Raw genomic sequence first — 26,292 nt, 5'->3', positions numbered from 1 at the left:
TCACCACATTGCCATACAATAAAATATACACTAAAAACTTGGTCATTAGCTCAAATAATATGTTTGATTACAAACTGGACAGCTGATAAAGATATAAAATTTAATAACTTTAGACAATCATACCTCGGTATCATCAGTTTCAGTGTCCATATCAAAGTCTGACCCCTGTTGCAATTCTTGAATCTGTTGATTCAGAAGTTCCTCTTCTTCAGATAGTTTTCTTTGGTCCTCTTCTGACTGCCAATCCAGAGCGAGATCCATTTTCCTTTCATTCTCCTCTATCTGATTTGTCATCATTTCAATTTCATTAGCCTCTGTGTCCAAATTATCGGAGATCGTGTCTTTAGCTTCGTCATTGTCCCCATCATAAACTTCTGAACTTTTGTGTAAGGAATTTTGCTTGAGCGAATCTGTGTCGATGCTTATTTCGCTAGATGTTAATTTTTCATTCGTAATGTGCTCGAGAGAATTAGATGTACTGTCGCTGTTCAAACTCTCGAGGGAAAGGTGTACCGTAGATTTGACCTTATTACCGTCCGCTTGATCCGGTAATTTGAAGATATTTTTTAGGGCAACATTAGTAACGGTCTCTTTTTCAGAAAGGATTTTGCACTCGCTCAAATCCTCCGAAGAAAAATGCATCTTTGTGTATTTGTTCTTGAATTTTTTCGATCTCGGCAAATAATCGCAATCGTCGAATATGTCTTCTTTCGAGTTGTATTTATATTGTGAATCTAATAGTTTCAATTCCTCTGGAGAAAAGCATTTAGAAGTATATTTCAAGTCCTTGGCTTTTTTAGACTTCAATCCTGTTATATCTGATTTTTGCCGCAGTATACTGGAAGTTGCTGCGACCTCCGTTTTCCTTTTTGGTTCGGCTTTCTTTTCTTTTTTTGATTTTACATTTTCAGTTTTCTTTTTGTCGCTGGAATTCTTGTTCGAGGAATTATTTTCAACCGATATTTCAAGTTTTACAAAGTCATCGAATTTGGATTTACCATCCTTGGGAGATTCGATGATGTTGAGAGTGGGAAGACTAGCCGTTGCCGAAGGTTGGTGGTACCGGTTCGCCCAATGGGAGCTGGATTTCTTGGACTGGCTATTTTTACTCAGTCTCTTAGATTTCACAGTGAGCCAACCGTCGTTTCCGCACCTGTCATTTGATACTTCGCCGTTACAATCCATGATATTTAAAACTTCCACAGATCCGGCAAATGTTTCGCAAATATCATAATCATTATCGGGACAAAGAGTTCGGATACTTTCATTAGATTCTACGTGCGATAACTCGTGTCTCGAATTGACAATAGTCTCGGAAGAACTATACATGGCATCCGAGCAAGGAAATGACGGTTGCAAATATTTGAAATGCGTTTGGACTTCATTCGTCGGTCCATTGTTCAATACAGCCGGTGCATCATTCTTTTCGGAATTCTTTGCGATGGCAGTATCCTTTTTTAACGGTAAACTGTTTGGTCGAAAACTGGTCACCACTTTAGATTTGATTCCGTCTCCTTTACTAAGATTATTATTGATTCGACTAGTATTATTTCCTTCGAATAATTTTCCCCTGCCGACAGTTAAATTAAAAGGGTAACTACCCACATTACGATTAATCTGTTTAGCACTAGGCCTATTTACATTTTTAGGATCCATCTTCCTGCAAGTACCCTGTTTGATATCTGCTATTGTCTTGCTCCTGGTCATGGTATTATTGACTGGAATTTTCATTTGGGGTTTATTTTGCGTGGGTGTATTTTTAGCAGGGACATTATTGGCAGAGTTGGAATTGATAAGACTATTTGATTTAGGTTCAATCGAATTATTCTTTCCAGTTGAGGAGACAGCAATGGGATTTTTCGGTTTTGAAGCAGCTTGCGAGTATGCTGGTTTTGATGGTTGAGTACTTGTTTGATCAATTTTATCTTTTTTATCACTTTGCAGGGCGGGTTTAGCGGTACTCTGAACGGTTGAAGAATCATCTACCACAACACAAACAGTTTCGGTGGGAGTAATAGCTTTATCATGAACTACTACAGAAGATGGTATATTGTTTGTATTGCCCTTCACATCTGTTTCATCAGATTTTTTACATTGGTTATTTACAGAATTTGTAATTTCATTATTTTTAGCATTCATCTGGTGAACAGAATCTGGAATCGATTCTGCAACGTGGTTCACTTGGACAATTGTATTTTCTGTTATTTTTATATTTTTGGCAACATTTAAATGTTCATTCTCTAAAGCATCTAAAATATCAGTGGTATGTTTGACATGCGGGGGTATTGCTGGTTTCTTAACATCAGTACTTTTTTTTATCACAGTCTTAACTTTATCACTAACTTTATTAAGTTGAACGTGCTCAGTACATTCATTGACGGCACTCTTAGCTGGATTCTTCTTAATAACTATTGCCTTACGCGGTGCAGGGAGAGACGGAAACTCTGTGGCAGTGCCGATCTCAACTTTTGGCAACTTCTCCGGTGTCCCGGGGAGAGGCAAATTCTTGCTCGCACCCGCAGTAGATTTATTACTACCATCTACTCCATTTTCAGTACTTTCCATTAATGATTCTATTTTATTTTCTGCTACTTGATCAACTGCAGCATCTATAAGAGAAGCGTCGATGACTCTTTTCAAAATATCTTCGGCAATCTTTTTATCGACATTCTTCACGACCTGCCCTTCTATAATCTTTTCAACTTTGCTGAAGAACGTATTGCTCGAGTCGCCTTTTTGCTTTGGACTCAAACATGCTGCCATAATACGAGGACTGATTTTTCCCGAGCTGCTAGGGGATATCTTATGCATTGTGAGATTCGGACTGCTTTTTCCAGTAGATGAACATGGACTATTTTTGCCAGAGAAACAAGGGCTATTTTTACCAGAAACAGAGGGAGAACTTTTGCAAGATCTCGCTTTCCTGAGTTCCGGTTTAGCCGGACTAGTCTTTCTAACTTCCCAGGCGAGGCTAAGAGGTCTTTGGGGAGATGGAGTGTTGTCGTAATCCCATTTGAGGCGAAACCACTCGCATAGAGATTTAAAGTCTCGAGTATAATTCTCCAGTACAAGAATAACTTCTTGACACTCCGACATATTCTCGTGTGCTTCTACTGTGTTATAAATTTCGCCAATCTAGAAAACAACAAATATTGAACATATATGTTTAAAATTGCATTTAATAAACTATTCAACGCTGAAAAGCATAGACAAAATCCGTGGAATGGTTCTTCATTATAATTTAAAACTTATTTTGTAGTTTATCAATGACATGCTTGTTTCGAGGTTGTTTATTATGTTTTTTTAGATTTTTTAGTGTTTTATGATTACACCGGGCAATGCATACAAGTGGGTTATGTCAGATCAGTTCTAGATAAGATCGGTTAAAAACTAACCCTTGAATTATAAACATGACTACTAATAAGAGGAAGTGTTGTTCAATTTGTGAAATAGTGGCACTATTGAATTATTTATTTTGGAAATGAATTATTATTAATAAATAAAGATGACAATTCGCTTACCGCTCGCTGTAAGTTTCCAAACAGCAATCCCCAGTAACGTGCCTGCAGTTCCGATCTCTTGTCTCTGCCTGTGGAAGCTGACCTGACTCGCGCGCAGGGCTGCTTCTTATCCTTCATGCTGGCCTCGGTCTTACTGTGGTCGCTGGTCATGTGGTAGAGGGGCGAGTCTGACATGGGGGACAGGGGCGCTCTCGGAGGCTTGCGAGACACTTTGCTGCCTAAAAGAAGCAAATTGTATAATTTAGTGTATTATGTTATTTAGTTATTTATTCATTAATATATATAAGGCGTGCTAAAAAAAAGAAAGCAATCTTCACCATTGGTCTGAAATGAGTTAAATATGGCAATGGTGGAGAAACAAAAATACTATTGACAACTACAAAAGTTTCAGACCATAAATGGCAGTATCTCATATTACTATCTCATTTATTAAATTCATTTTTAATTAAATATTTTTGGTTGTTGTTGTATGAGAACTTAATTTATTAATTAGCAAACTTAGTCCATTCAAAAAATGGTGAACACATATCCTTATAATACATAAGGCACAATTGAAATAAAATACAAATAAATAATATTAAAGCTAGGACAAAAAATTAAATAATAATTAATACCTCAAGACAAGATCTGGTCTATCTTAGTGATCGTTTAAACCTAAAAAGACTTACACCAAAAAAGTCCAGATCTTGTCTCGATTTTACAATGCGACACAATCGTGACATTGGTGCATGCAAGCCATAGTTTGTGTTGTTGATCGAGGAACAGCACATTATCATTTCGCAACTGGCGGATTGGAACGTTGAATGCCACTTGTTCCAGTAACGATAGTACATCGATTAAGCCATTTAGTAAATGAAACATAAATATAGAATCAATGTTATTTCTACATTTTTGTGGACTTGACATTATCATTTCGCAACTGGCGGATTGGAACGTTGAATGCCACTTGTTCCAGTAACGATAGTACATCGATTAAGCCATTTAGTAAATGAAACATAAATATAGAATCAATGTTATTTCTACGTTTTTGTGGACTTGAGATTTTTAACATTGACTCCATTTCTCCGTGAGTGCAGTCGCCCCTCTCGAGACCAATCATCCATGCCATTTTTTTTTATCAATTGATGTTGCACCGATTCAATATGATTTATCCGGCCTACATAGAAGGGTGACCAGATCACGGAGGCATATTCTTAAAGAGAACAGACAAGTGAGCTTTAATTGTAAGACTTGGGTTTCAACAGGATGGTGCCACATGCCATACGGCACGCGAAATCATAGACTATTACAGGAAGAGTTTGGTGACAATGTTATCTCAAAAAATGGACTTATGAGCTGGTCTCCAAGATCGTGCGATTTGACGCCTCTTTAGATTTTTTGTGGGAGTATTTGAAGTCATCGGTCAATGCGGACGAGCCAAAAACAATTCCAGCCTTGGAAGCCAACATCGAGCACACTATACGTGACATACGGCCGCAGATGTTGGCCATAGGCCATACAGGCATATGCCTGAAATATATTTTTTTCATTAATGGCAAAGAAATATCTATTAAATTAAATAATATTTGGCTCATTTCCTTTACTTTTTTTATTCCAATTATCCTCGAGCTGCTTAAAAACGGACTTTAGAAAAACGCTTATTTAAAAACGAAGAAGTTCAAAGGTTTTTTTAAATCTTGTAATTTTGAAAACCCCCTCTCTAATTTCTCTTAACTTTAAAAGTTAAACCTCGTACTATTCTAAAAACAGATTATTTGTACCAGATTAACGTCGAAACTGTCTGTCTGCGTAATCTATAAGTGTGAAAGCACTACAATTAATGATATGAATCAAAAATGTATAAAACATGCGAGTCGAGGTCCTGTAAAAATACCAAGACAAAATAAGTACCCCGGAAAACGTAAATCTATCACAGCAACATAACAACACTATAATTGAACATGGTTATGCAGAATGCAGCCAGTCCACAATTTTGAAAAAAAAAAATATTAGTGTTATCAGGTGCAGTAAGGTCAATTCCGTGTTCTGCTAAAAACAGCCAGACCGCTTTCATGCAAAAAACTGTAATATCACCTTCTGAAAATAGTTTAGATTACAAAAACGGTGTTTCTCAATTCGCAAAAAACACCCACAGCACTAGAAAAATCTGATGGTTCTTTAAAAATCATTTGAACTGGTCAAATACATAATTAGATTCTTGTTTGTAATGTAAAAAAACAAGTGTATTCATTGTTTATCATTTGTCAAAGTCAAAAACCAATCTAACTGTTATCGCCTTACAATTTGTACCAGATTAACGTCAAATAAAAACAAAAAAAACAACACGTCAAACAAAAACCCCGGAAAACGCAAATCTATCACAGCAACATAACATTATAATTGATTGGTTATGAACCTGTGAAGTTTTAAAGTAGTAAATTTATATTAAAACCATATTTGTTAATTTTTTCATACATTTTTTAAAAATTTCACAGTACAACTAAATGCTATAATTTTTACCGCGTGAAAAAAAAAAATTTACAATCTAATTTGCCATAGAACTTCCTTATTACAAATACTTCAAAAGATAACTTATATATGAATATTATAACCTCTAAACTAAATTATAAAGAATTGCAACAGTTAACCTACTAGAAACTTTGGAATAACACAACAGTTGCTTAAAATTGAAATTAAATTAAGGATAAATTATATTTAATAGCACAGGAATGAATAGTGTAATTAACAAACAATTTCTTACATTAATTGGAACACCTAATACATCTTTGACTGTTTCTTGAAGTATGTAACTCCACACCCACACAGCTACAAGCATCAAGTAGTTACGCCTACCTTACTCGGTATGGGTATTGTGGCATTGTTGTGTGAGTGAGGTAACTTTACTCGCATACATATAAACATGCCCATATTTGAAATCATTTAATGACATTGCCCATCCTTATAATACCAAATTGTGTACGGATGTAAAAATCGCTATATTTATAACGAGCTGAACCCGGCAATGCTTTGCTATTGCTAGATTTTAGTACATCCTTGTGTATAAATTAAATGAACACAATCGAAATTTTGATATCAATTATTGTATTTAGCATACTTTTTGCACCTAGGTACTTGTTTATGTTTGAATTCCAGAACTTAAAATAATTCATTTTTAAATATTGAATTAAAGCATGTACCAAGGTACTTTTTGTTTGAATTCCAAAACATAAAATAATTCATTTTCAAATATAGAATTATTTTTGCAAATGTCAAACTCTGATCTTCCAACCAACAGGGGTGCACTGTATGTGGGAATGCGATTTTCAAAAATGTATTAAATGTGAGTTGATATTATTTAATCTATTATATAAATAAAACACGAGTGATACTTTAATCCACAAATTTGGTATATCCAGTGACCGGTTTCATCGCTTTCGCGACATCTTCGAGACTGGTATCTTTATTAAAAAGTTAAATGTATTTATACAGAACAGAGGTAAGGATACATAATTCAAAGTTATATGTAAGTAAATTAAATAAAGTTATTTTTATCTTAAGGATCATTATCGACAAATTTTCTATGGGTTAACTCATAATTCATTAGTTAACCCATAGAAAATTTGTCGATAATGATCCTTAAGATAAAAATAACTTTATTTAATTTACTTACATATAACTTTGAATTATGTATCCTTACCTCTGTTCTGTATAAATACATTTAACTTTTTAATAAAGATACCAGTCTCGAAGATGTCGCGAAAGCGATGAAACCGGTCACTGTATATACTAAATTTGTGGATTAAAGTATCACTCGTGTTTTATTTATATAATAAATTACAATGAAGTTCCATCAAGAATTTTCACTTACAAACTTAAATATTATTTAATCATTACTGAAAATCCATTAAAATAAATGGGTAGAAATTACAAGGAATTTAAGGAAATAGTCTGATTGGGATCCATAAAAAGTTAATGTTGTTTGTAAACATTCAAAAACATTCTTGTTTATCCACAAAAAATAACATCTTTTCAATTTTTTCGAATATGTATTCTCGGCGAATGCAGCCCTGGTGAATGATGAAAAAAACATTTACGCTCCTAACTTTTTTTCTACTTACTTAATTGAAGATTTACATGGCTGTAAATACGCTCATTGCAAAGATCTACATTTCGCTGAAAACCGCAAGTAAATCGGTCCGGTAGTTATTCAGTCCATCAAGGACACACATACAAACACTGCCTTTTATATATATAATATACATAATATTACACATGTTATTTTTTAAACAAATAAAACATGTTTTTAATTAAAACTTCCAAGTACAGTAGAACTAGGATCTATTTTAATTAATTACTGTTGACATATTATGTATCACATAGGACATGTAGTGTTCGCAGTGGGCATTTTTGGCATTATTAATTTTAAAAGGAATCGGCCAGTGCTGACTGTTACAGCTGGTCATCATAGTATTTGTAAAAATATTAATAATTAAAAATAAAATATTCAAACTATTGTAAGACGTCACTTCCCATTATGCACACAAGAATTGTTTTTTTCTTTTGGGTAATGGGAAACGATGTAAATATATGTATTGGTAGTAATAGTAGGTAGTAATATTATATCCTTATAATAGTTTATCTGAGTATAAAAAAATATTTGTAAGAAGGTGTTTTTACACTAGAATATTTCATAGTAACTGGACTGGCACCTGAAGCCTAAGGCTGATCATCTTACCTTCATGTTACAGAAAGGGTCGAGATACGCTGCGATTGGTGTACCGATGCAATGCCCTATGCACTATTAGGTGTGGAAAAGGAATGATGATGATGATAAGCGATGTCCCATCTCTGTTACAATCAATTTCTTTTTATGTTCCCAACCGTGTCACCAGAAGTAAATATTCACCCGAGAGATCGCATTTCGACAGCATTCAACCTACTTTCATCCCTGTTTTTTCAAGTCCATACTTCGCTCCACATCAGAGTCGGGACCAGGACTTCATTGTGACCTGCTATTTTTGCCTCTTGCGACAAACATTTATTTGCCAATACTGTAAACTATTATTTTATTGTCCTTGTTTGTCTTTGCTACATGTATTTACGATATGTTTGTTCAGTTTTTTATTTATATTTTTCTTTGTGTTAAGTGTTGTAAATGGCTTAGGTCGTAAATGCAATAAACAAAAAAATATTTTCAAAAAATACATAGTGGGACCTACTTTACGACTATTTAGCCTTAAACAGTTACTCCCACTCTTAATTATAAAATAATAAATATTATCATTGCTAAAATCTAACAGTTTTAATAGCAATTGAAGAATGGACACATATTTTAAAAAGCAATACATTCATGAACTTTAAGGAAATATTTCTAAATAACAAATTAAAAATCTAATATGGTTGGACGTAGGAAGCGTAAACATAGAACTAATTTATAGTTTGAGGTCAGTGTGTTTTATTATTTTGTAACACAAAAAGAAGATTATCTGTAGGTGCATGTCATAAATTTTTAAATGACACAGGATGTAAATCCAGCGTTAATATGCGTAAACATATCATTCAAACACGATATCATAAAAAATGCCTGAAACATTGTTATATATTCCCAGAATCCTGAACTCCCTGAGTGTTTCCTATTTTTTTTTCTTAAATATATATTTTTATCCCTTCTTCTTTCATCGGTTCCTCTTTCTTTCTCCTTCCAAACTCATTATCTGATCCCACATTCCTCTTCATTTAATATGTATAACATAATATATATTTTTTATTTATTAATGTTAATGTGTGCAAGCCTTATCTCCCAATTAAAAAACAGCCGTTATTTTTAATTAATTAGTTTTTTTTTGTTTCATAATATGTGTGTATCTTTATTTCGTCAATGAAGGATCTTGGCATTACTTTGGATAGTAAATTCTCCTATCGTGAACACATTGATAATATTGTAAACAAATCTCTCAAACTTCTCGGTTTTATCAATAGAATGGCAATGGACTTCAAAAATATTAATACCATCAAAACTCTTTATTGCTCATGAGTTCGACACCATCTAGAATACGCTTCTCCTATTTGGTCTCCATTCTACAGGACTCATGTTGACCATATCGAGTCAACGCTATTTTCTAAGAAAAGTGGCATGGTTGCTCGAATTATAAAGAGGTAATTATTCCTATTTTGAAATAGGGCAATCTCTTAGTTTGTCTTCGTTGGAGAAACGTAGAACTGAGATGGACCTTATATGCATTTTCAAAATACTTAATGCTATAAGTGATGTCCCATTTCTGTTGCAATCTATTTTTTTTCATGTTCCCAACCATGTCACCAAAAGTCAAAATCTGCTATTTATTGAATCTTCTAAGAGCAACTTTTTTTTTATGCCCCAATGTCCAGAATGTGTAGATTAGTCAATTTGCCAAACGACTTAGAATTCTTTGGCATAGATCTTCCGGCTTTTCATAGATGTCTTTGAGACTAAAGCAGTGTGGGATGATGTTGGATTGACACGGTTTAGCTCGAAGTCTTTTGTTTTTACGAATATATTGTATATTTATTTATTTATAAAGGAAATCATAGAGTCTTTATGTAAAATAAGGTACAAAAGAACAATTAAAAAAAGTAAGACCAATTACAGATAGTACACAAATTTATTATGAATGCAGGGGGAGAGGGGAAAAATAATTGAATTCTAAAAAAGTAAAAATATTAATACTAGATAAAAAGTACATAAAAGGGAGAAGACATTGTATAGCTCCAACTCTACTTTCCTCCCTCTCTCTCTGCTTCCATGAACATTTAAAATTATTTGTAAAAATTAACAACCAACAATAATTTATTAGATGCAGGTAGTAGATGTACATATGAATAAGTATAAATTAGGAGTTGAAATCAACAGAACCAAAGGGCATGTATGACAAGATGTATGAATGTGGAGGAAGCTAGGAATGAATGCCAGGATAGACGTGTGTGGCTATCCATTCTCTCCGCCTACCCCTACGGAGAAATGGCGTGATGGTAGTAGTAGTACTATTATTATATTGCCTTTGTTTGTATTTGCTACATAGTTTAATGTTCTTTTTGTTCAGTTTTTTGTATTTATGTTTCTTCATGTAGCTGTTGTAATTGGCTTAGGCTGTATATATAATAAATATTAAATAAATAAATAAGTATCTTTCGATACATATTTATGGTTTTTAATACAAAATTTTGAACAATCTCATCTTTTGATCAGTCTGTTTTTTGGTTGGCTGGAAGATATGGCTCTTAGCAATAAGTCCGCCCAAGTACTTTTTCTTTGTACTTGAAGTTGTAAATAAATAAAATAAGTGAGAAATCAATTAACAAAATAATAATAAATAAGCTAAAACCAAAAAAAATGGCTAGATCCATACAGTATTATCGACCAAATCAAGGGTTGCTGCGTTGGTTTGGAGATGTAAATCGAATGGACAGCGAAAGAACGGCTAAAAATATTTTCGATGTGATTGTTGATGGATGCTGAAAAGGAGGAAGACTAAAAGAGACTATAATTCATAAATCACTTTAAAATTCTATGATTGTTTATACTGTTTTTTTTTCAAAATGCTTCGAAGATAATGGTAATATTTGGATTCGTTACATGTGCACCGTATGTAGAAAAGAAGAATAGCAAATGTACACTGACACACACAATAAAATACTACAAAATAATGTGGTTATTGTGAAAGGATTACCTTTTTTGTCAACCTGTTGTAAATTGTATTGACCCTGAAACTCTGTATACACAACAATCACAATGAAATGATCGTTATAGATGCAAGAGGTGAAATAATGGACTGAAAATATAAATATACAGGCTTACCTAAATAAATTTAAATCAATGAATTTATATTGGTACAAACATGCGCTGACAGATTAGCGTTTGACAGCGAGAATTTTTGTGCGTTCAAAATAAAACAAACGAACAACGAACTAAAATGTCATTTAGAATATTCGAAAATTTGAAAAAATATTTGGATAAGAGCGGAATTACGGTTTTGTTTGGGGTGGGACAGGGTCTACGGAAAATGCACAAAACGATGAATTAAAAAATATTTTTGACGTTTACCTGGCGGATCTACGGAAACATGGAAGGCCACAATATTTCTCGCCTCTCTTCCTTCTTCCTGAACTAGCTGCCGTACTTCTTCCATTTTTCTAAATTATGATGCTACACTTAGTTTAAAAGCTAAAAACAAACACAAAGGATGACATCACTAGCACGTCGATTTGTATTTATTTTGCATTAGCTGCGCAACGTAAAAAACGGCGACCGTTAATAATAAATATTTGAATTTTCGAACTATTCACATCGTTACTGCGGGAGCGTAGAATAATTTAAATGCGAAAACTAAATGTTTACATGGAGCGTAATCTCAAAAAGCACGCAGCTGATTATGGATTACGCATCTGTCAAATTTCGCGAGGCGAGGACAATAATTTTTCAACTGTCGTCTACAAACATTGTTCCTGCCATCTTGCGGCAATATAATGAAACAAGATATTTGCCCTAAAATTCATATTGCGCGCGATAAAACAGAAATCTACAAAACACACTCATTGCAGTTTGCAATAAACTCATGGCGGGAAAATTTGCTTTCTCTTAACTAATCGCTCATAGAAAGTTTTATCACTAATGATCTACCTAATCTATTTTTTTTAAATAAATTTAAAAATAATACTGTAGCTATCATGGTATGGATATCGTGCATCGCACTTTCAAAATTGCGACCTCATTATTTGTCAACCGTTTTTTAAACAATGTTTTGAGTATGCCCAAATGTTTGCAGACAGGCTGGATTTCCTCCCTAGGGAGTTTTTCTTCTCTAAGTGCCCTGTCAGGTATCCCCGACGTTAGCAATTACTCTGCCTAAGGTCTCTCTGTTCTGTGCTACCCGGAAAATTTGTTCCGCAATCCTGAAGCCAGTCCAGTCTCATTTATATGACGCAGCCAGTATATTTGTCTTCTTCCAGCCCCTCGGTGACCCTCAATATCGACCTTAAAAATGAAATAAAGCAAACGGTACTTTTCTCCACGCATTATATGCCCCGGATACGAAATTTTGCGAATTTTTATTAATAACTTAGGACTTTTGAGTTCGTTATCAGGTCTGTCCAAAATATCTTAAGCATTTTATAATGTAACCACACCTCAAAAACCACCAGCTTGTTCATAATGTTCACCTTCAGAGTCCAAGTCTCACAGCCATACAACAATTACAGACCAAACATAACACTTTACTGATAGTTACCTTATTTTCAGGTTTAGATTGTCATTGCAGATGACAAATTTCATTTTGTAAAAAGCAGCTTGTGCTGCCTCAATTCTGCATTTGATTTCTACAACTGGGTCGAAAGCCTCTGATAGAATGCTGCCGAGGTTCTTAAACTTGTCCACCTTTTCAATGTCACTAGCCTTTAATTGGAGAGAAAATGCGAAGAAGTCAAGTCAGCCAAATGTTATCTATTTTGTTTCAGGAAGTTATTTAGATCTTAATTTGTTGCAACAGAGAGGGAAAACTTTGAGAAGGGTAACCGTGGTAGAAAATGGGAAACAAGTTGAAATAGAGCAGAGTTCAAACCTCGTACCTTCTGATATCCAATACAAAGTCCACGGCACTACCCACGGGACCAGAATCTGTCTAAGTTTTTATCAATTTGACTGTTAAAACTTATAATATAAGAAATCAAACACTTTTTTATATCTGTACCTCAAAGGCAGACGGATGCAAATCCAGAATTCGATGAAATGACTTTTCGATTTTCGTTTTCAGATCATGATCATGTCCATTGATTTTGAAAAATGTAAGTGTTATAATTAAAGATCCAATGTATTAAGATACTGAAAATACAAATGAATGCTATAAGGGATTAGAAATTATTTAGAGAAAGTAGATTCTTTAGGCTTTGGTGGAACATTTGACTTTTGGATTTGCATCTGTCTGCCTTTAAGGTATAGGTATTACATGTTTAAATATGGAGTTCTACAAAATAAATACCAAATCAATCAATAAATTGACTGCCTAACTTTGTTTCGAGAGTTTTTTTGCAATTTAATATTAACTACAACTTGGTAAATTAACAAAAAACCAACTATCATAAAAATATTTAATACAAAATCAAATAACTCAACAAAGTTAAACTGGTGATCATGGCCACACAGTATAGAGGTTAGCGTGTTTTCCAATCACATGTAAGAGGTCTCAGGTTCGATTCCCGACATGGTTCACTTGAAATACTTATTTAAAGGGTGCTTTTACACCAAAATATTTCATTGTCCCTGGACTGTCGCCTGAAGCGTAACACTAATTATCTTACCTTCATGTCACAAAAAATGATTTAAGTAACCCTGCGATTGATTCTCCAATGCAGTGTTCTATGCACCAGATGTGGAAAGGGAATGATGATTATAATTAATCAAACTGGTAGCAATATCCATATCATCACTAATAGTTACATTGCTTGAATTTTCATTTCGGAAAGCTCACGTGTTTGCTCAAACTAACCGTTTCATCTGTACTCGCAGAGGTTAATTGATTTACTATGTATAAATTACAGAGAATTCAATGTAATCAAAATATTTTTATTAAGTACCTACCTTAAAAAATATAAAAATTACGCATAATACTTAAAAGTAGAAATTTCAGTGGCGCTACGGCTCAGCTTAATGCCATTTTTTATGTTGTATTTGCATTCATGCCTATTGCATTCATCAACACAAGAATAATAATTTTATTGTTGCATTTTTTCTAATGGAATATTCTTGCAATTTCACAAAGCATTTTGTTTTTCAGTCTGAAATTCACGACCGTCGTCTGAGCACGTATTTTAATATTTTAACTTTGTAGTTTTACAAAAAAGTTTTTAAATTTTAATGTGCACTGATTAATTTTTATTTTCTTGTGAATTTCGGTAAGCGTTTTCTTACTAAGTATACGTTTTTATCATTGTGTTATGCTCAAATAATTGAGCGTCCATTTTTAATAAAAAGAACTATGTAGGTACCAATAGTAAAATTATCTTTTGACAAATTAATAATGTTACAATTTTTTTTGTGAAACGTTCAATTTATTTACATTAACACCCCTGGTCTCAATGTTTACTGGGTAAACCTAGAATTTTATTGTTGTAAATTACATATTTAGCTAATTAATTTATTGCAGAAGTAATATTGCTACCATAGAATTAATTGCTACCTACTTTAATATCATCAGTCAATAAATGAGGAAGTTTAGTGTTAATAGACCATCAAACTAATTCAAAAAATATTTTGATGTACGGTATTATCAACGGTATGATTTTTAAAAATTGGAATTTTGAAATTACTCCACGTGTGACATCACATGTTCTCTTCGGTGAGTTCTGCTGATTGGTGAATTGGCTTCCCGTAAACCGTGAATTTATCACAACACTATCATTGATTGATTGAAAGGAACTAGTGACGTTGTTCAAAGTAGTTTGTATTTATTGAAATCATTTTTTTTTCATACATTTTCAAGAAACTTCGCTGCTATGAAAATGCTTAATTTTGCTCTAATGAAATCGCAATAAAATGCTGTAATTTTTACCATGCGGAAGAAAATCGTTTTGATATCAAATTTCCCTTAGCACTGAACTTCCTCGTTGTCTTATTCTTGAATGAATGACATATTGTTTTTCCCATCTGGTTTTACTAAATAAATCAAAAAATTATTAAAAAAATATTATTTTGTATTTTTTAACATTAAATTATTAATATTAACATTATTCAGGTCTTCATTTTTAGATTTCATATAAGAGTCCGATTCTTTATCCCATTTTTTTTTTAAACATGCCTACATAATAATATAATGTCCATTATTGTTACAAACTTAATAATTGTCATTGAACATATTATTACACAAAGACATGCCCTGAGCCTTCAAAAATAATGACACTCAACTCATGCCTAGACGCTCAGTCATGCCCGACGCGTATTTAGTCGTTTTTCGACCGCCAGCCAGGTGTGGCTTTTAGAATCTAAACCAAAATGCTTGCTTGTATCATATAAGCGTGTAAAAACCGTTTGGATTGTGTAACTTTTCATTGGATACTATTTGTTCGTGAGTGATCAACAAGACATAATACAACAAACATTTGAATATCAATACTATTTTTTGTAAATGTCAAACTACGCCGAGCGGCGCAATTGCGAAGATCTTCGTACTTACAGGGCTGCACTGATATGAATACATTTAAAAAATATAATAAATGTGAGTGGATATGATTTTTGCATTCTCCAAAATCCTGTGAAAAGGAAAAAATAGGTCGGAATTATAAGGAATTTAAGAAAAGCATTTGTAATTGGGATCCACCAAAAACTAATGTTTTTATTAAATGCATGGTTTATTGTTTTGATAACAACTAGTAAACCTTTTTTTAGATCACTTCATAAAATGGCTGCCGCAACGCTATCCTATTCTAACCATCAACTCAACGAGCAAGCCTGGTCTTCGGAAAGTAGTCTTATCACTACAAAAAGCCAAGACTCAAACCCGGACTGGGGACAAAATGAGAATAGCACTTCATTGTACTCTAGCGGAGATTCTAGCCCATCTTCTAAATCTCCGACTCAAAGTCTGATCGATAATAACCAACCCCCGGAGGACTCGGAAAGGGAAGAGGTTTTATACTCGCAAGAAGAGAAGAATAGAGAGATTAGGGAATATTTGAAGAATATGCCATGCAACGATGAGCAGGACAAAGCTCACTGGGCATACTTCAAGACAATCATGGCGCAGGAAGGACAAGACAAGGTTCCATTGGCGTACTTGAACTACATGAAAAACGAGAGGATCTACGCTCTGCTCCAAGCGTACCGCGCTCAAGAAGACAAGTATAACTGGAACATCGAACGCCAAAAAATCAAAGACGAGCAGCTGTCTCATTACAAGCAAATGACCAACTTAGAAGAGACTTTACAGAACAGGGCAAACCAACAAGCCAATTACGATATTGATTACTTCAAGAACAAATGGGAGTCGTATGCTCTGCCTACACAGACGGGTCTCAGTCAGGATATGTATAGAGAGCTAATGCTGAAGGGCAGGCAAGCGCTGTTGAGTTCTCAAGAAAACTTGGAGATGTTACAGAATAACTATTCTCATTACAACAATTTGGGTCAAGAGAGTCACGTTGGACACACTCACTCCAGCAATGTTCAAGATGTGTTGGATTCTGATGGAGCTAAGTTCTACTATAATCACCTGAGCAATCAGATTGATCCTAAAATTCAAGCGCAATTCATGGCTCAGCAGGCGAAGCTGCCCCAACCTATCACCAAGAGGAACAAAGGTAAACTTATCAAGCATTAAGTTCAATTCAATTTATCTCATCCGGGTCTAAAATAATATCTAGGGTCCCCCAGTAGCTTATTCATTTCAATAACTTTTTTGCTAATCATCATATTAATTATATTTTTTTATAATACATTATCCTACCTCCAGAATGTATAAGAAATATTAAAATATTTTTATTCCGAATTCTTTCAATTATAATTCACATTTGCTTTTTGGTTTTCCCATGTGCAAACAGCAAAAATTACAATGCGCCGCTCCAAAGTTTAATAATCTTTAATACATCGGTCCATTTGCACATGTGCTTCTTTCTATTTGGTGGCTTTTTTCCAGCAATAACCACAATTATCGGGATTTCATGGATTACATTTTACATTCATCATCATTCCCTTTTCGCACCTAATGGCGCATAGAGCACTGCATTGATACACTAATCGCAGTGTATCTTGATCATTTTTGTTACATGAATGTAAGATGATCAGTCTCACACTACAGGTACCAGTCCAGGGACTGAAATATTCTAGTGTAAAAACAGATTTTAAAATTTATTTTTTTTGTTTTTTTTACAATATACATTAGAGGTAAAACAGAGTATTAAAAAAAAGGATAATTACATAGCAATGAAATAAATTTTAACAGAATAAATAATAAACAAAAAAATTCCACAAAGGCATGGCCTGTTCGTGGGTATACAAGAAATGTATATGAATTTTTGCTCCTATTATAAATACATGTCAACCATGTCGGGAATCGAATCCGAGACCGCTTGCATGAGGCCGACATTCCCCCTCTCAACTCCCCGTTGGACCTCCCGGTTAACGGATAGTAATACTTTAAATCGGTGCTGTTTAACGTATAACAGCAAGAGAAACGCATTGTCATCCAAAAAACGTAAATATGTATTATCAAATTTAAATAGGTACAAACTTATCTAGTAAATGTCAATCCACCATAATTATTCCATGCCATTTAGATTAAGATGATATGTGTAAAATAGGCTGTTCTTCGTCGGGTATCACGCGGCTGGTTTGTTTACTTGTAAATTCTAGAAATAATGAACAGAGTTTAGTACCTTAATCTGCCACAGATTCTTTTTTTCAGTTTCAAGTTTGGGTGTTAATTTTTGTTTCTTATTCAGGTGAATCCAATGCTCTGGATGATGTGATGGCGGATTTCCAGGCTAATGGACACGATAGTACCGCACCCCCATCCCCTGGAGCTTCACGCACCTGGGGAGGTGTTGCTCCAACCCCTAGACCGAGTCTGCAGAATATAAGACATCTCATGGCACAAACTGCCACTACCCCTGCGGGTAAAATTCAGTACATTTTAATACCAATGGACAGAAATATTGCGTTCTTATGATTTACATAAATAATTCAACTTAGATGCTATTTTCGATAGTTATAAATCAGTCACTATTACAAAATGGGAATTAAGTTAGGGTAAAGAAAGGTCAAGGTAAGGTAAGATAAGTAAGTCAAGGTCTGATTCGTAAGCCTGCAACACTAGCTATTGGACTACAATAGACATCTTGCGCTTAGATCAGCTAATATCTTTAGTGGTAGGAAAACCATTTTACCTGTATACAACCAGCGCATTTAATTTTGTGAACTTGTATTTACGGCTGCAGGACCTATGGCAAGTAATGCTCTCTCAGCAGAAGTGCAAAACTGCAAAAGTGAAGTGATGTTTGGGAAGAATACTTTAAACCCACCTTTCCTTAAATTATTTGAATAAATCCTTAGCACATAATGACAGATGAAATCTTTTTGCTTAAAATGTTTAATTTTAAGCCAAATAAATTAGAAGGCGCTCTATAAATTATATTACCGTAGTAATAATATGTAATTTTTGTTTTGTGCTATGTATCCAATGTCAAAAATATTAATTTAGTTAATTTATTTGTTTATCTACATCTAGGCTGCTATTTTAAAATCTCTTGGCTGTAAAAAAAGCTTTAATATCGCGTGTTTAGATACAAAATACGCAAGATAAAAGTGTTTTTTACGGGCGCGAGAGTGTTCGGAATAGCAGCGCTGATGTATTAAAATATATTACATATCTTTTGAACTCACTTAATGAAACCAGTTTCTTATGTCAAATAATTGAAACATTACACATTTATGAAATTATTTATGCATTATTAAGTGAGTTCAAAATTACAACAAACTTTATTTTAATAACAATACAATTTATATAAAAAATTATCAAGAACATATTTTTCAAATTGATTTGAAATATTTAAAAGTTTCCTGTTTCTTTTATTTCTTTCCTCTTTTATTTCTAAGTTACTAAATTGTACAGTGAGTCTTGAGATTCAGTTTTTCATCTCATAAGTAATCTTATATTTTTTAAACCTTAGTTTCGTATGCATGGCATTGCTGGTGAAAAAAAATTGTGATTTTTATTTTATTTAACCCTTAATTATTTTATGAATGAAATTGCCATTTTTTTGTAAAATGAAATTATTTTTATATTCCTGGGAAACCTCATAAAGACGCTAGCCTTTTAGAGATATGTTAGAAGAATTTGATCTAACAATAACTTAAAATATAAATCTAAAGTTAAAAAAATATATTTGTTTTCGATTTCTATTTTTGCAGTCAAATGTAAGTTTGCATTCAGATTTTAAATAACAGAATAAAATGTGTTATAAGAATGATAAACTAAGTAAATAAATAATTCAAAGTTCTTCCAGTTCCTCTGAACCCCCTGTTGGCTAACCCTTTGGCTAGAAGTACTGAAGCTGACCTTCTCCGTCAGTTAATGCTGATGAATCTAGGTGCCAATACTGCGCAGCTACAGAATCAACAGTACTTCGCTCCCCAAACCTACGGTAATATTTTTTTTTTACCATTTACAGTTCATTCAATATGCCCCCGTGATCTGATGAACATCGTCTGCTAAGAAAAATAGCACAATGATTGGCTTCGAGAAGGAAGACTAAAAATTTTTATGCATTCAAATCACAGTATTAATATTTTAAAGAATAACGACTTGCCTTACTACTTTATAGCAATCGTGGTGGAATATACAAATATGTGTTTTTTGTGAATTACTCAAAAATGCTGATTTTAAAGTTACCTATTTATTTATTTATGCTTTATGTTAGTTCACAACATCTTTAAAACTAATATAAACTTTTAATATCATTACAATATTTTATCAAAATTTCTCAATAATATATTTTTAAAAATGAATTTTAAATATTTCAATCATTTATATCTCCTTTATTTCTTTAGGTAACTCATTGTACAGCTTCAATCCCTTGTACAATGAGTTTTGAAATTCTGTTTTTCTCCTCATTGCTAATCTTATCTTACTTATTTTACCCCTTGTTTCATATGTATTACATTGTTGGTTAAATTTTATTATTGTTTTTATTTTATTCATCCCCTTAATTATTTTATGTATAAAAATTGCTACATTATATTTAATTTGCTGCTTTACTGTGAGCAAGCCAATTTATTTGCGCATTATTTTTACATTGGAATAGATATTTCTTTTGAGTATAATCCTCATTGCCTTATTTTGAAGAATTTGTATATTTTTAATTTCTTCTTCATTACATAAAAAAAGAATTGAAGAACAGAAATTGATGTGTGGACATTTGATTTTAACGGAGTTTTAGTCCCAACACTTATGTATGGAAGTGAATCATGGAACTGGCAAAGGAAGGATGAAAGCCGAGTGAACGCGGTTGAAATGCAATCTCTTAGACGAATGTGTAGGAAATCAATGTATGACAGGGTTACGAATGATGAAATCAATGAAAGTGCAAATCTGAGTCAAGTATAATTAATAAGATTAAGAAAGGGTCTCTGAGATGGTTTGGTCACGTAGAACAAATGGACAACGAAAGAATGGTAAAACAAGTATATATGGCGAAAATGAACAGTAACGTGAAACGGGGATAATCAAGGAAGACGTGGCATGATCAGATAAACCAAAATCTTAAGTCTGGTCATGTCAAAAGCAGACATAATCGAAGGGCATGTATGACAAGATGTATGAATGTGGAAGAAGCTAGAAATGTATGTCAGGATAAACGTGTGTGGCGGTCCATTCTTTCTGCCTACCCCTATGGAGAAATGGCGTGATGGTAGTAGTAGTAGTAGACATTTGATTGTTTTATATATAAGAACACTACTCTTTATATCTATCATATTTCGCAATCTTCTGATAAATATGTATTTCCATATTTGTCTTAATTACCCCATGATATTATGATTATTCGAATGCAAGACATTTATGGGACCGAGAAAGACATGGCACGATCAAGTCCATCAAATACTTGAAGATGGACATGTCAAAAGTAGGAATAATCGGCGTGCGTGCATGAGAAGATGTATGAATGTAGAGGAAGCGAGGTCTGTATGCCAAGATAGAGTGTTATGGAGTTCTATCCTTTCTATTTGTTTGTTTGTTTGTTCGTAAAAATATGCACTTTAAGTGAAATGTTGATTTTGAAATGAACGAGTTGTATAAATTATACTATTCTGATTATTCAATTTTCAGGGTTCCCGCTTGGAACATTAGCTGATGGACAGTTTCGTCAGAGACGTAGAGTATCGGTGACACCAACTGTAAGTATCGAAATCATTTTACCAGCTATCTTGAGCTAGACGTTGTGCAGTTTCCAAAAGAATAATTCTTGGGCCATTTTATTTGCTATTCTAATTGCTATGCTAATGACGTAGAATCTTATAATTTTATACAAAAATTTTAAACAAAAATTGACTTAAAGTTTACACATTACTATGAAGAGAGGAGATGGGGTAGAAAGGAAAGAAGAAGGAGAAAGCAACAACTCAATCATTTACATAGTGACAATTCAATCTTTATTTAAATGTAAAGGAAGAAGGGGCTTTTACATTAGTGGGTAGATTATTTTATAATTGATCAGCTACTACTGCTAATGTTGACCGTTAACAGTATCACAAGAATAGAATGTAACTTTTTTATGTGGGCGCAGATCTTGTATTAAATTTATGTATTTCACCCGATTTGTGTATTAGGAGACAATATTCAATGGATAAAATCTTGTGCAAGATTTTGTAATGTTTTCTGACTCGTGCAATATGAGCTTGACACTAGTTCTGTAATGATAGTATTTAATTTCTATGTGTGTAATTTTCTATTTAATGTTGATAATATAACAATGCTTTGTTTTTATATTTAAAATATATATTTAAGAACCAAAATTTATTTACAAGTAATTCAAAAAGATCAAGTAAAAGACGGAATCGTGTGTTAGAAATACCACATTGTAAAACGAAGCTAGCACAGAAATATGCATATTTTATAGGCCCAAATTTTTTTAATTATTTTTTACTGAAAATATTTCATTGATCCCAATCTTTCAAAATTTTCCTTCTTTTAAAAAACATGCATTATCCTGGATTCAAACTAAAGAAATGAACCCTTTTTTCTATGATATATTTTGTTGCCCTTGGAATATTTTTATGTTTTTCATATTTTTTATTTCCTTTTTAATTGCTGTAAAAATAAATACCTTATAATCTTTTACAGAATATTTTCTATTCTCTTTTTTATGTTACAAAAAATATTATATCTGTCATTTTATTATAGGAGCAAAAATTCATAAACATTTCTTGTATACCCACGAACAGGCCATGCATTTGTGGGATTTTTTCGTTAATATGTATTTCATTGCTATGTAGTTATTCTTTATTTTATTTTAAACTCGGTTCGCCCTTTTATGTTTATTGTAAAAAAAATAAAATAAATGTTTGTATAAAAATGAGAATTTTTCATTTCTAGGAGTGTGCATTTTGTCGTAATAATGGAGAACAGCCCATTGTGTATCGTGGGCACATCCTGAAGGATGCAGAAGGACGCGTGAGGTGCCCAATCTTGAGGGATTATACCTGTCGTAACTGTGGGGCCACAGGTGACATGGCTCATACTGTCAAGTATTGTCCCCTGACTCCCAAGACTGGTAATTCATTTTTTGATTTAATGATTCACCCGAATACCATTGCAATTTACAAAAAATCAGATGCTAAAGAGATTTTTAAATTCTATTCAACTTTATATATTACGTTACCAGAAATGAATCAAATACGGAATTTTATTTTATAATTCATAAAATCATCAGGAAATATTGTAAATAAAATCCATTGTACACATTTCCTAGTTTGCTAATGGTAATGTGTTAAATTTGAGTTAGCGGCAATCGCCAGCGGAGGGCAAAAGGGAGCATCGAGGAAATGCCGCGCACCTCACACCCAGGTTTCATCTAAACACGTTTTAGTTTGTTTAGTATTGATGTCCTGACTATTGACCAAAAAGAAACTTAATATTTCTAATAAAACGAACTAGATAAGGTTTGGTTAGGTTAGGTTTGGTTCAATTAGGTTAGATGAGGTTATTTCTGTTCCTTCATTTCATATATTTTAATTAGACTTATTTTTAAAGTCCTATTATCTTTTTTTTTGCACCACAACAACCCAGAAGGCCCAATAATAGTGGAAAGTTAGAGCACAGTACTCCCAGGCTTGAGAAAAATCACATTTAATTTGTGTGTTCTCACCATGTCAAGTGTCTTAACTATTACACCACGAAGGCCTTATATATTTCTCTCAATACTTAAAAGTATGTAATTAAGTCTTCATCATCATCATCATTCCCTTTCCGCACCTAATGGTGCATAGGGCACTGTATTGGTACAACAATCGCAGCGTATCTTGATCATAATTGTTACATGAAGGTGAGGTGGTCAGCTTTGCACTTCAGATACAGTACAGGGACTATGAAATATTTTCATGCAAAAACATATTTTTAAGTTAATACTTTAAGTCAACCGTGTCGGGAATCGAACCAGAGACCTCTTGCATGGTAGGCAAATGCGCTGACCACTACACCATGAGACCTCCGTGGTGTAGTGGTCAAGACGCTTGATTTACGCACGGAAGGTTCCGAGTTCGATTCCCGGTGAGAACACAAAAATTAAAATGTGATTTTTCTCAAGCCTGGGTGCTCTGTGATGTAATTCACTAGGCCTCCTGGACTGTTGTGGTGCAAAAAAAAATGTGAAATGTGAAATGTGAAATGTGAGACCGAAATTAAGTCTTAGTATTCTTAAAATAATAATTTATACATTTCCCACATATTTCCGGTAATATATTATACATTTTAAGGAGGCGTTCAAAAACTATGAGAAGTGTGGGAAAAATACAGAAAATATTTACAAATTAAATGACTGCTGAAAATGACAGCTAAATAATGAATATATCCATTGCAAAACTTAAATAATTATATAGTGCTGGGAGATATTGTATTCTTGTAAACAGTCAGTAACAGAAGTGTCCCAATATGTTATTCAAATTAAATTTGCTTCAAACCATCAACTACGGTCCTATCAGAAGTGAAATATTAAATAAAAAAGATAGTTAGGAAATGTGTCAATATAAGTGAATGATAAAGTTTGGTTGTATGACTTAATTTTATTGGGTTTTCCTTAATTATAAGGGCCCAGTTGTATCATAATGACCATATTTCATATTTTCCCATTTTCAGAGCTTTCTCTTACTCAGTTGCAGAAAAATTTGCGTATGGCCAACGGCAAGAGGCGAGCTTCTTTCTCCGACCAACAAAAGTGCTTCCAGACCAATCTGGTTTAATCCCAAACAACCCATTTTCAATCCAGAACTGACCTGACCAAAACCACTTTTATGTCTTCTGCAAGCCTTGTTTTCGATTCACCTAACAAAGTTAAGTACATTTTTCAAAAATTTCATTTGAAAAATAACGCTCTATCAGCGTGTTTGCCATATTTTAAAATAAAACCTATTCAAATATTAATTTTAATGATTTTTTTTTTTTTAAATACATCTACATAGATATTTTTAATCATAATTATGAAACTTGTTGGCACATTATTAATTTGTATATGAATCTTGCCACTTGTCTAACATTTCATACAAATTTCAATTCTTTTCATTTGAAAAATCAATTTATTTTACTTATGTCGGGTTTTATTGTTTTTTTATTAATTTCGCGCATGGCAAAACACTTTTTTCATTTTAATGTTTACAATAATAATTCAGAATCAAAAACAAGCAAAAAGTCTTTCACAATTTCAATTTTTTATCTTTCAAAATAATTTTACTGTCGTGTTGATATTTTGTAACAATGCTTTTTCAGAATTCAAACTATTACAAATATAATATAAAATTTCTCGAATTATGATCAAATATTAGAATTTTTATATTGGAAAGAAATTATAATATTTTTGAAATATTAATTATTTTTCAAAAATAAATAATTATTGTTTTTTGCAATTTATTATCTACATAATAATTATTACTTACATTCAAAATGATTGGAAACGAATAATTAAAATCATTCCTTTGTTTTATATAATGTAACAGAATTATTTTGTAAATAGTGGTGCAAATTTTTATATTTTATAAATAATCATACATAGTTACAATTTTTTTCTTGGATTTTGACGGAACAAAATTTAACGAAATTTCCTATTTTATGAACAGAATGAAATGCAATATGCTGAGCATATAATATTTTCCATTTTTGTTTATTTATATTATTATAATTATTATGTTTCAATGCCAACATTTATTATTAATGTCACAATCGTCACAATTATCAAAAATACATTTGTGGTTTTGGCAATGTCTTTTTTGATTTTTTTCATTTTATAACTGCAAAAACAATTTGCACATTTTTCAAACATTTACGTAACATAATATTGTATGGGTGAAGGGTAGATTTTTAAGTTTTTAGATCAAAACTTTAGGTTTTCTTTTATTTCTTTATAGTGGAAAGTATTTCACATTTTAAAAAATTATATTATTTTTAGGTTAGTTGACAAAGAAATATTTGGTTTCTATTTTTGTTCTTATTTAGTACCAAGTTTATTCTCTAGTAATTGGACTAGTTTATTTTATAGTTTGAGTAAGTTATAAGTTTTATTAGTTTAATCAAACCGTTAATATTACTTTTTACTTGAGTATAAACTTACCTACATACTTTTATTTTTTCTGCGACTGACAGATTTTCCACAATTTCTTGGATATTTTAGTTTTTAAATTAATTTCATAAGTTTTCTTCATTTACGTAGTTATTTAGAGTTATGTTTGTACTACAATTCACAAATTGTCTTTCGACGTGCTAGCTGCCGCACTTTCTTTTTTATTTTATTTTTTCTCAAATAAAAATTACCAAACATATTTTCTTTTTATTTATCCTAATAGATAACCATTTTAATCAAAAACTGTTTCGTTTCATTTTTTAAAAACTGATATTAAAAGTCTGTTCGAAAAAATATAACCTGGAAATTTGGAAGATATTTGGTTAACTGCAAGATAATGCTTTTAGCAATGATTCCGCCTTACTATTAAAAGATTTAAAATAAATAAATAAACAAACAAATCGTCACACCGTTTCTTGTAGAAGTAGGCAGAGAAGATAGAACGACA

General features: G+C 32.7%; 2 protein-coding genes across 5 annotated transcripts in view; one reads left to right on the top strand and one right to left on the bottom strand.

Annotated features, from left to right (window-relative positions):
• Window positions 1–11,946, bottom strand: part of LOC148275389 (uncharacterized) — a 57,662-nt gene extending 45,716 nt beyond the window's left edge. Inside the window, exons 1-4 of one of the 2 annotated variants that reach the window (XM_088235777.1) lie at window positions 11,875–11,946; window positions 11,581–11,700; window positions 3,522–3,739; window positions 124–3,135 (exon numbers count right to left, since the gene is read on the bottom strand). In XM_088235777.1, coding sequence (XP_088091903.1) covers window positions 124–3,135; window positions 3,522–3,739; window positions 11,581–11,665 — 3,315 coding nt within the window. In that variant the 5' untranslated portion in view covers window positions 11,666–11,700; window positions 11,875–11,946. Of the gene's footprint in view, window positions 1–123; window positions 3,136–3,521; window positions 3,740–11,580 lie in introns of both variants that reach the window. The other variant, XM_088235776.1, reaches the window with a different exon arrangement.
• A 2,357-nt stretch (window positions 11,947–14,303) lies between these two features.
• On the top strand, window positions 14,304–25,027 carry LOC148275388 (uncharacterized). 3 transcript variants are annotated; one of them, XM_088235774.1, is made up of 7 exons: window positions 14,304–14,423; window positions 15,913–16,823; window positions 17,964–18,137; window positions 19,527–19,664; window positions 21,347–21,414; window positions 22,613–22,790; window positions 24,388–25,027. In XM_088235774.1, the coding sequence occupies exons 2-7, from the start codon at window positions 15,926–15,928 to the stop codon at window positions 24,504–24,506; spliced, it is 1,575 nt and encodes a 524-aa protein (XP_088091900.1). In that variant the 5' UTR covers window positions 14,304–14,423; window positions 15,913–15,925; the 3' UTR covers window positions 24,507–25,027. The 3 variants fall into 3 exon arrangements, with proteins under 3 accessions (XP_088091900.1, XP_088091899.1, XP_088091901.1); XM_088235773.1 differs by having other exon boundaries at window positions 19,518–19,664; XM_088235775.1 differs by having other exon boundaries at window positions 19,518–19,664; window positions 24,371–25,027.
• Window positions 25,028–26,292: the final 1,265 nt, after the last annotated feature.

The sequence above is a fragment of the Micrasema longulum genome, unplaced genomic scaffold (assembly GCF_059751315.1).
Source record: "Micrasema longulum isolate JH-2025_06_02 unplaced genomic scaffold, ASM5975131v1 h1tg001434l, whole genome shotgun sequence".
NCBI classification, from domain to species: Eukaryota; Metazoa; Arthropoda; class Insecta; order Trichoptera; family Brachycentridae; genus Micrasema; species Micrasema longulum.
Note: the sequence above shows the minus strand (reverse complement) of the source record. Positions and strands in the feature narration are given on the sequence as shown.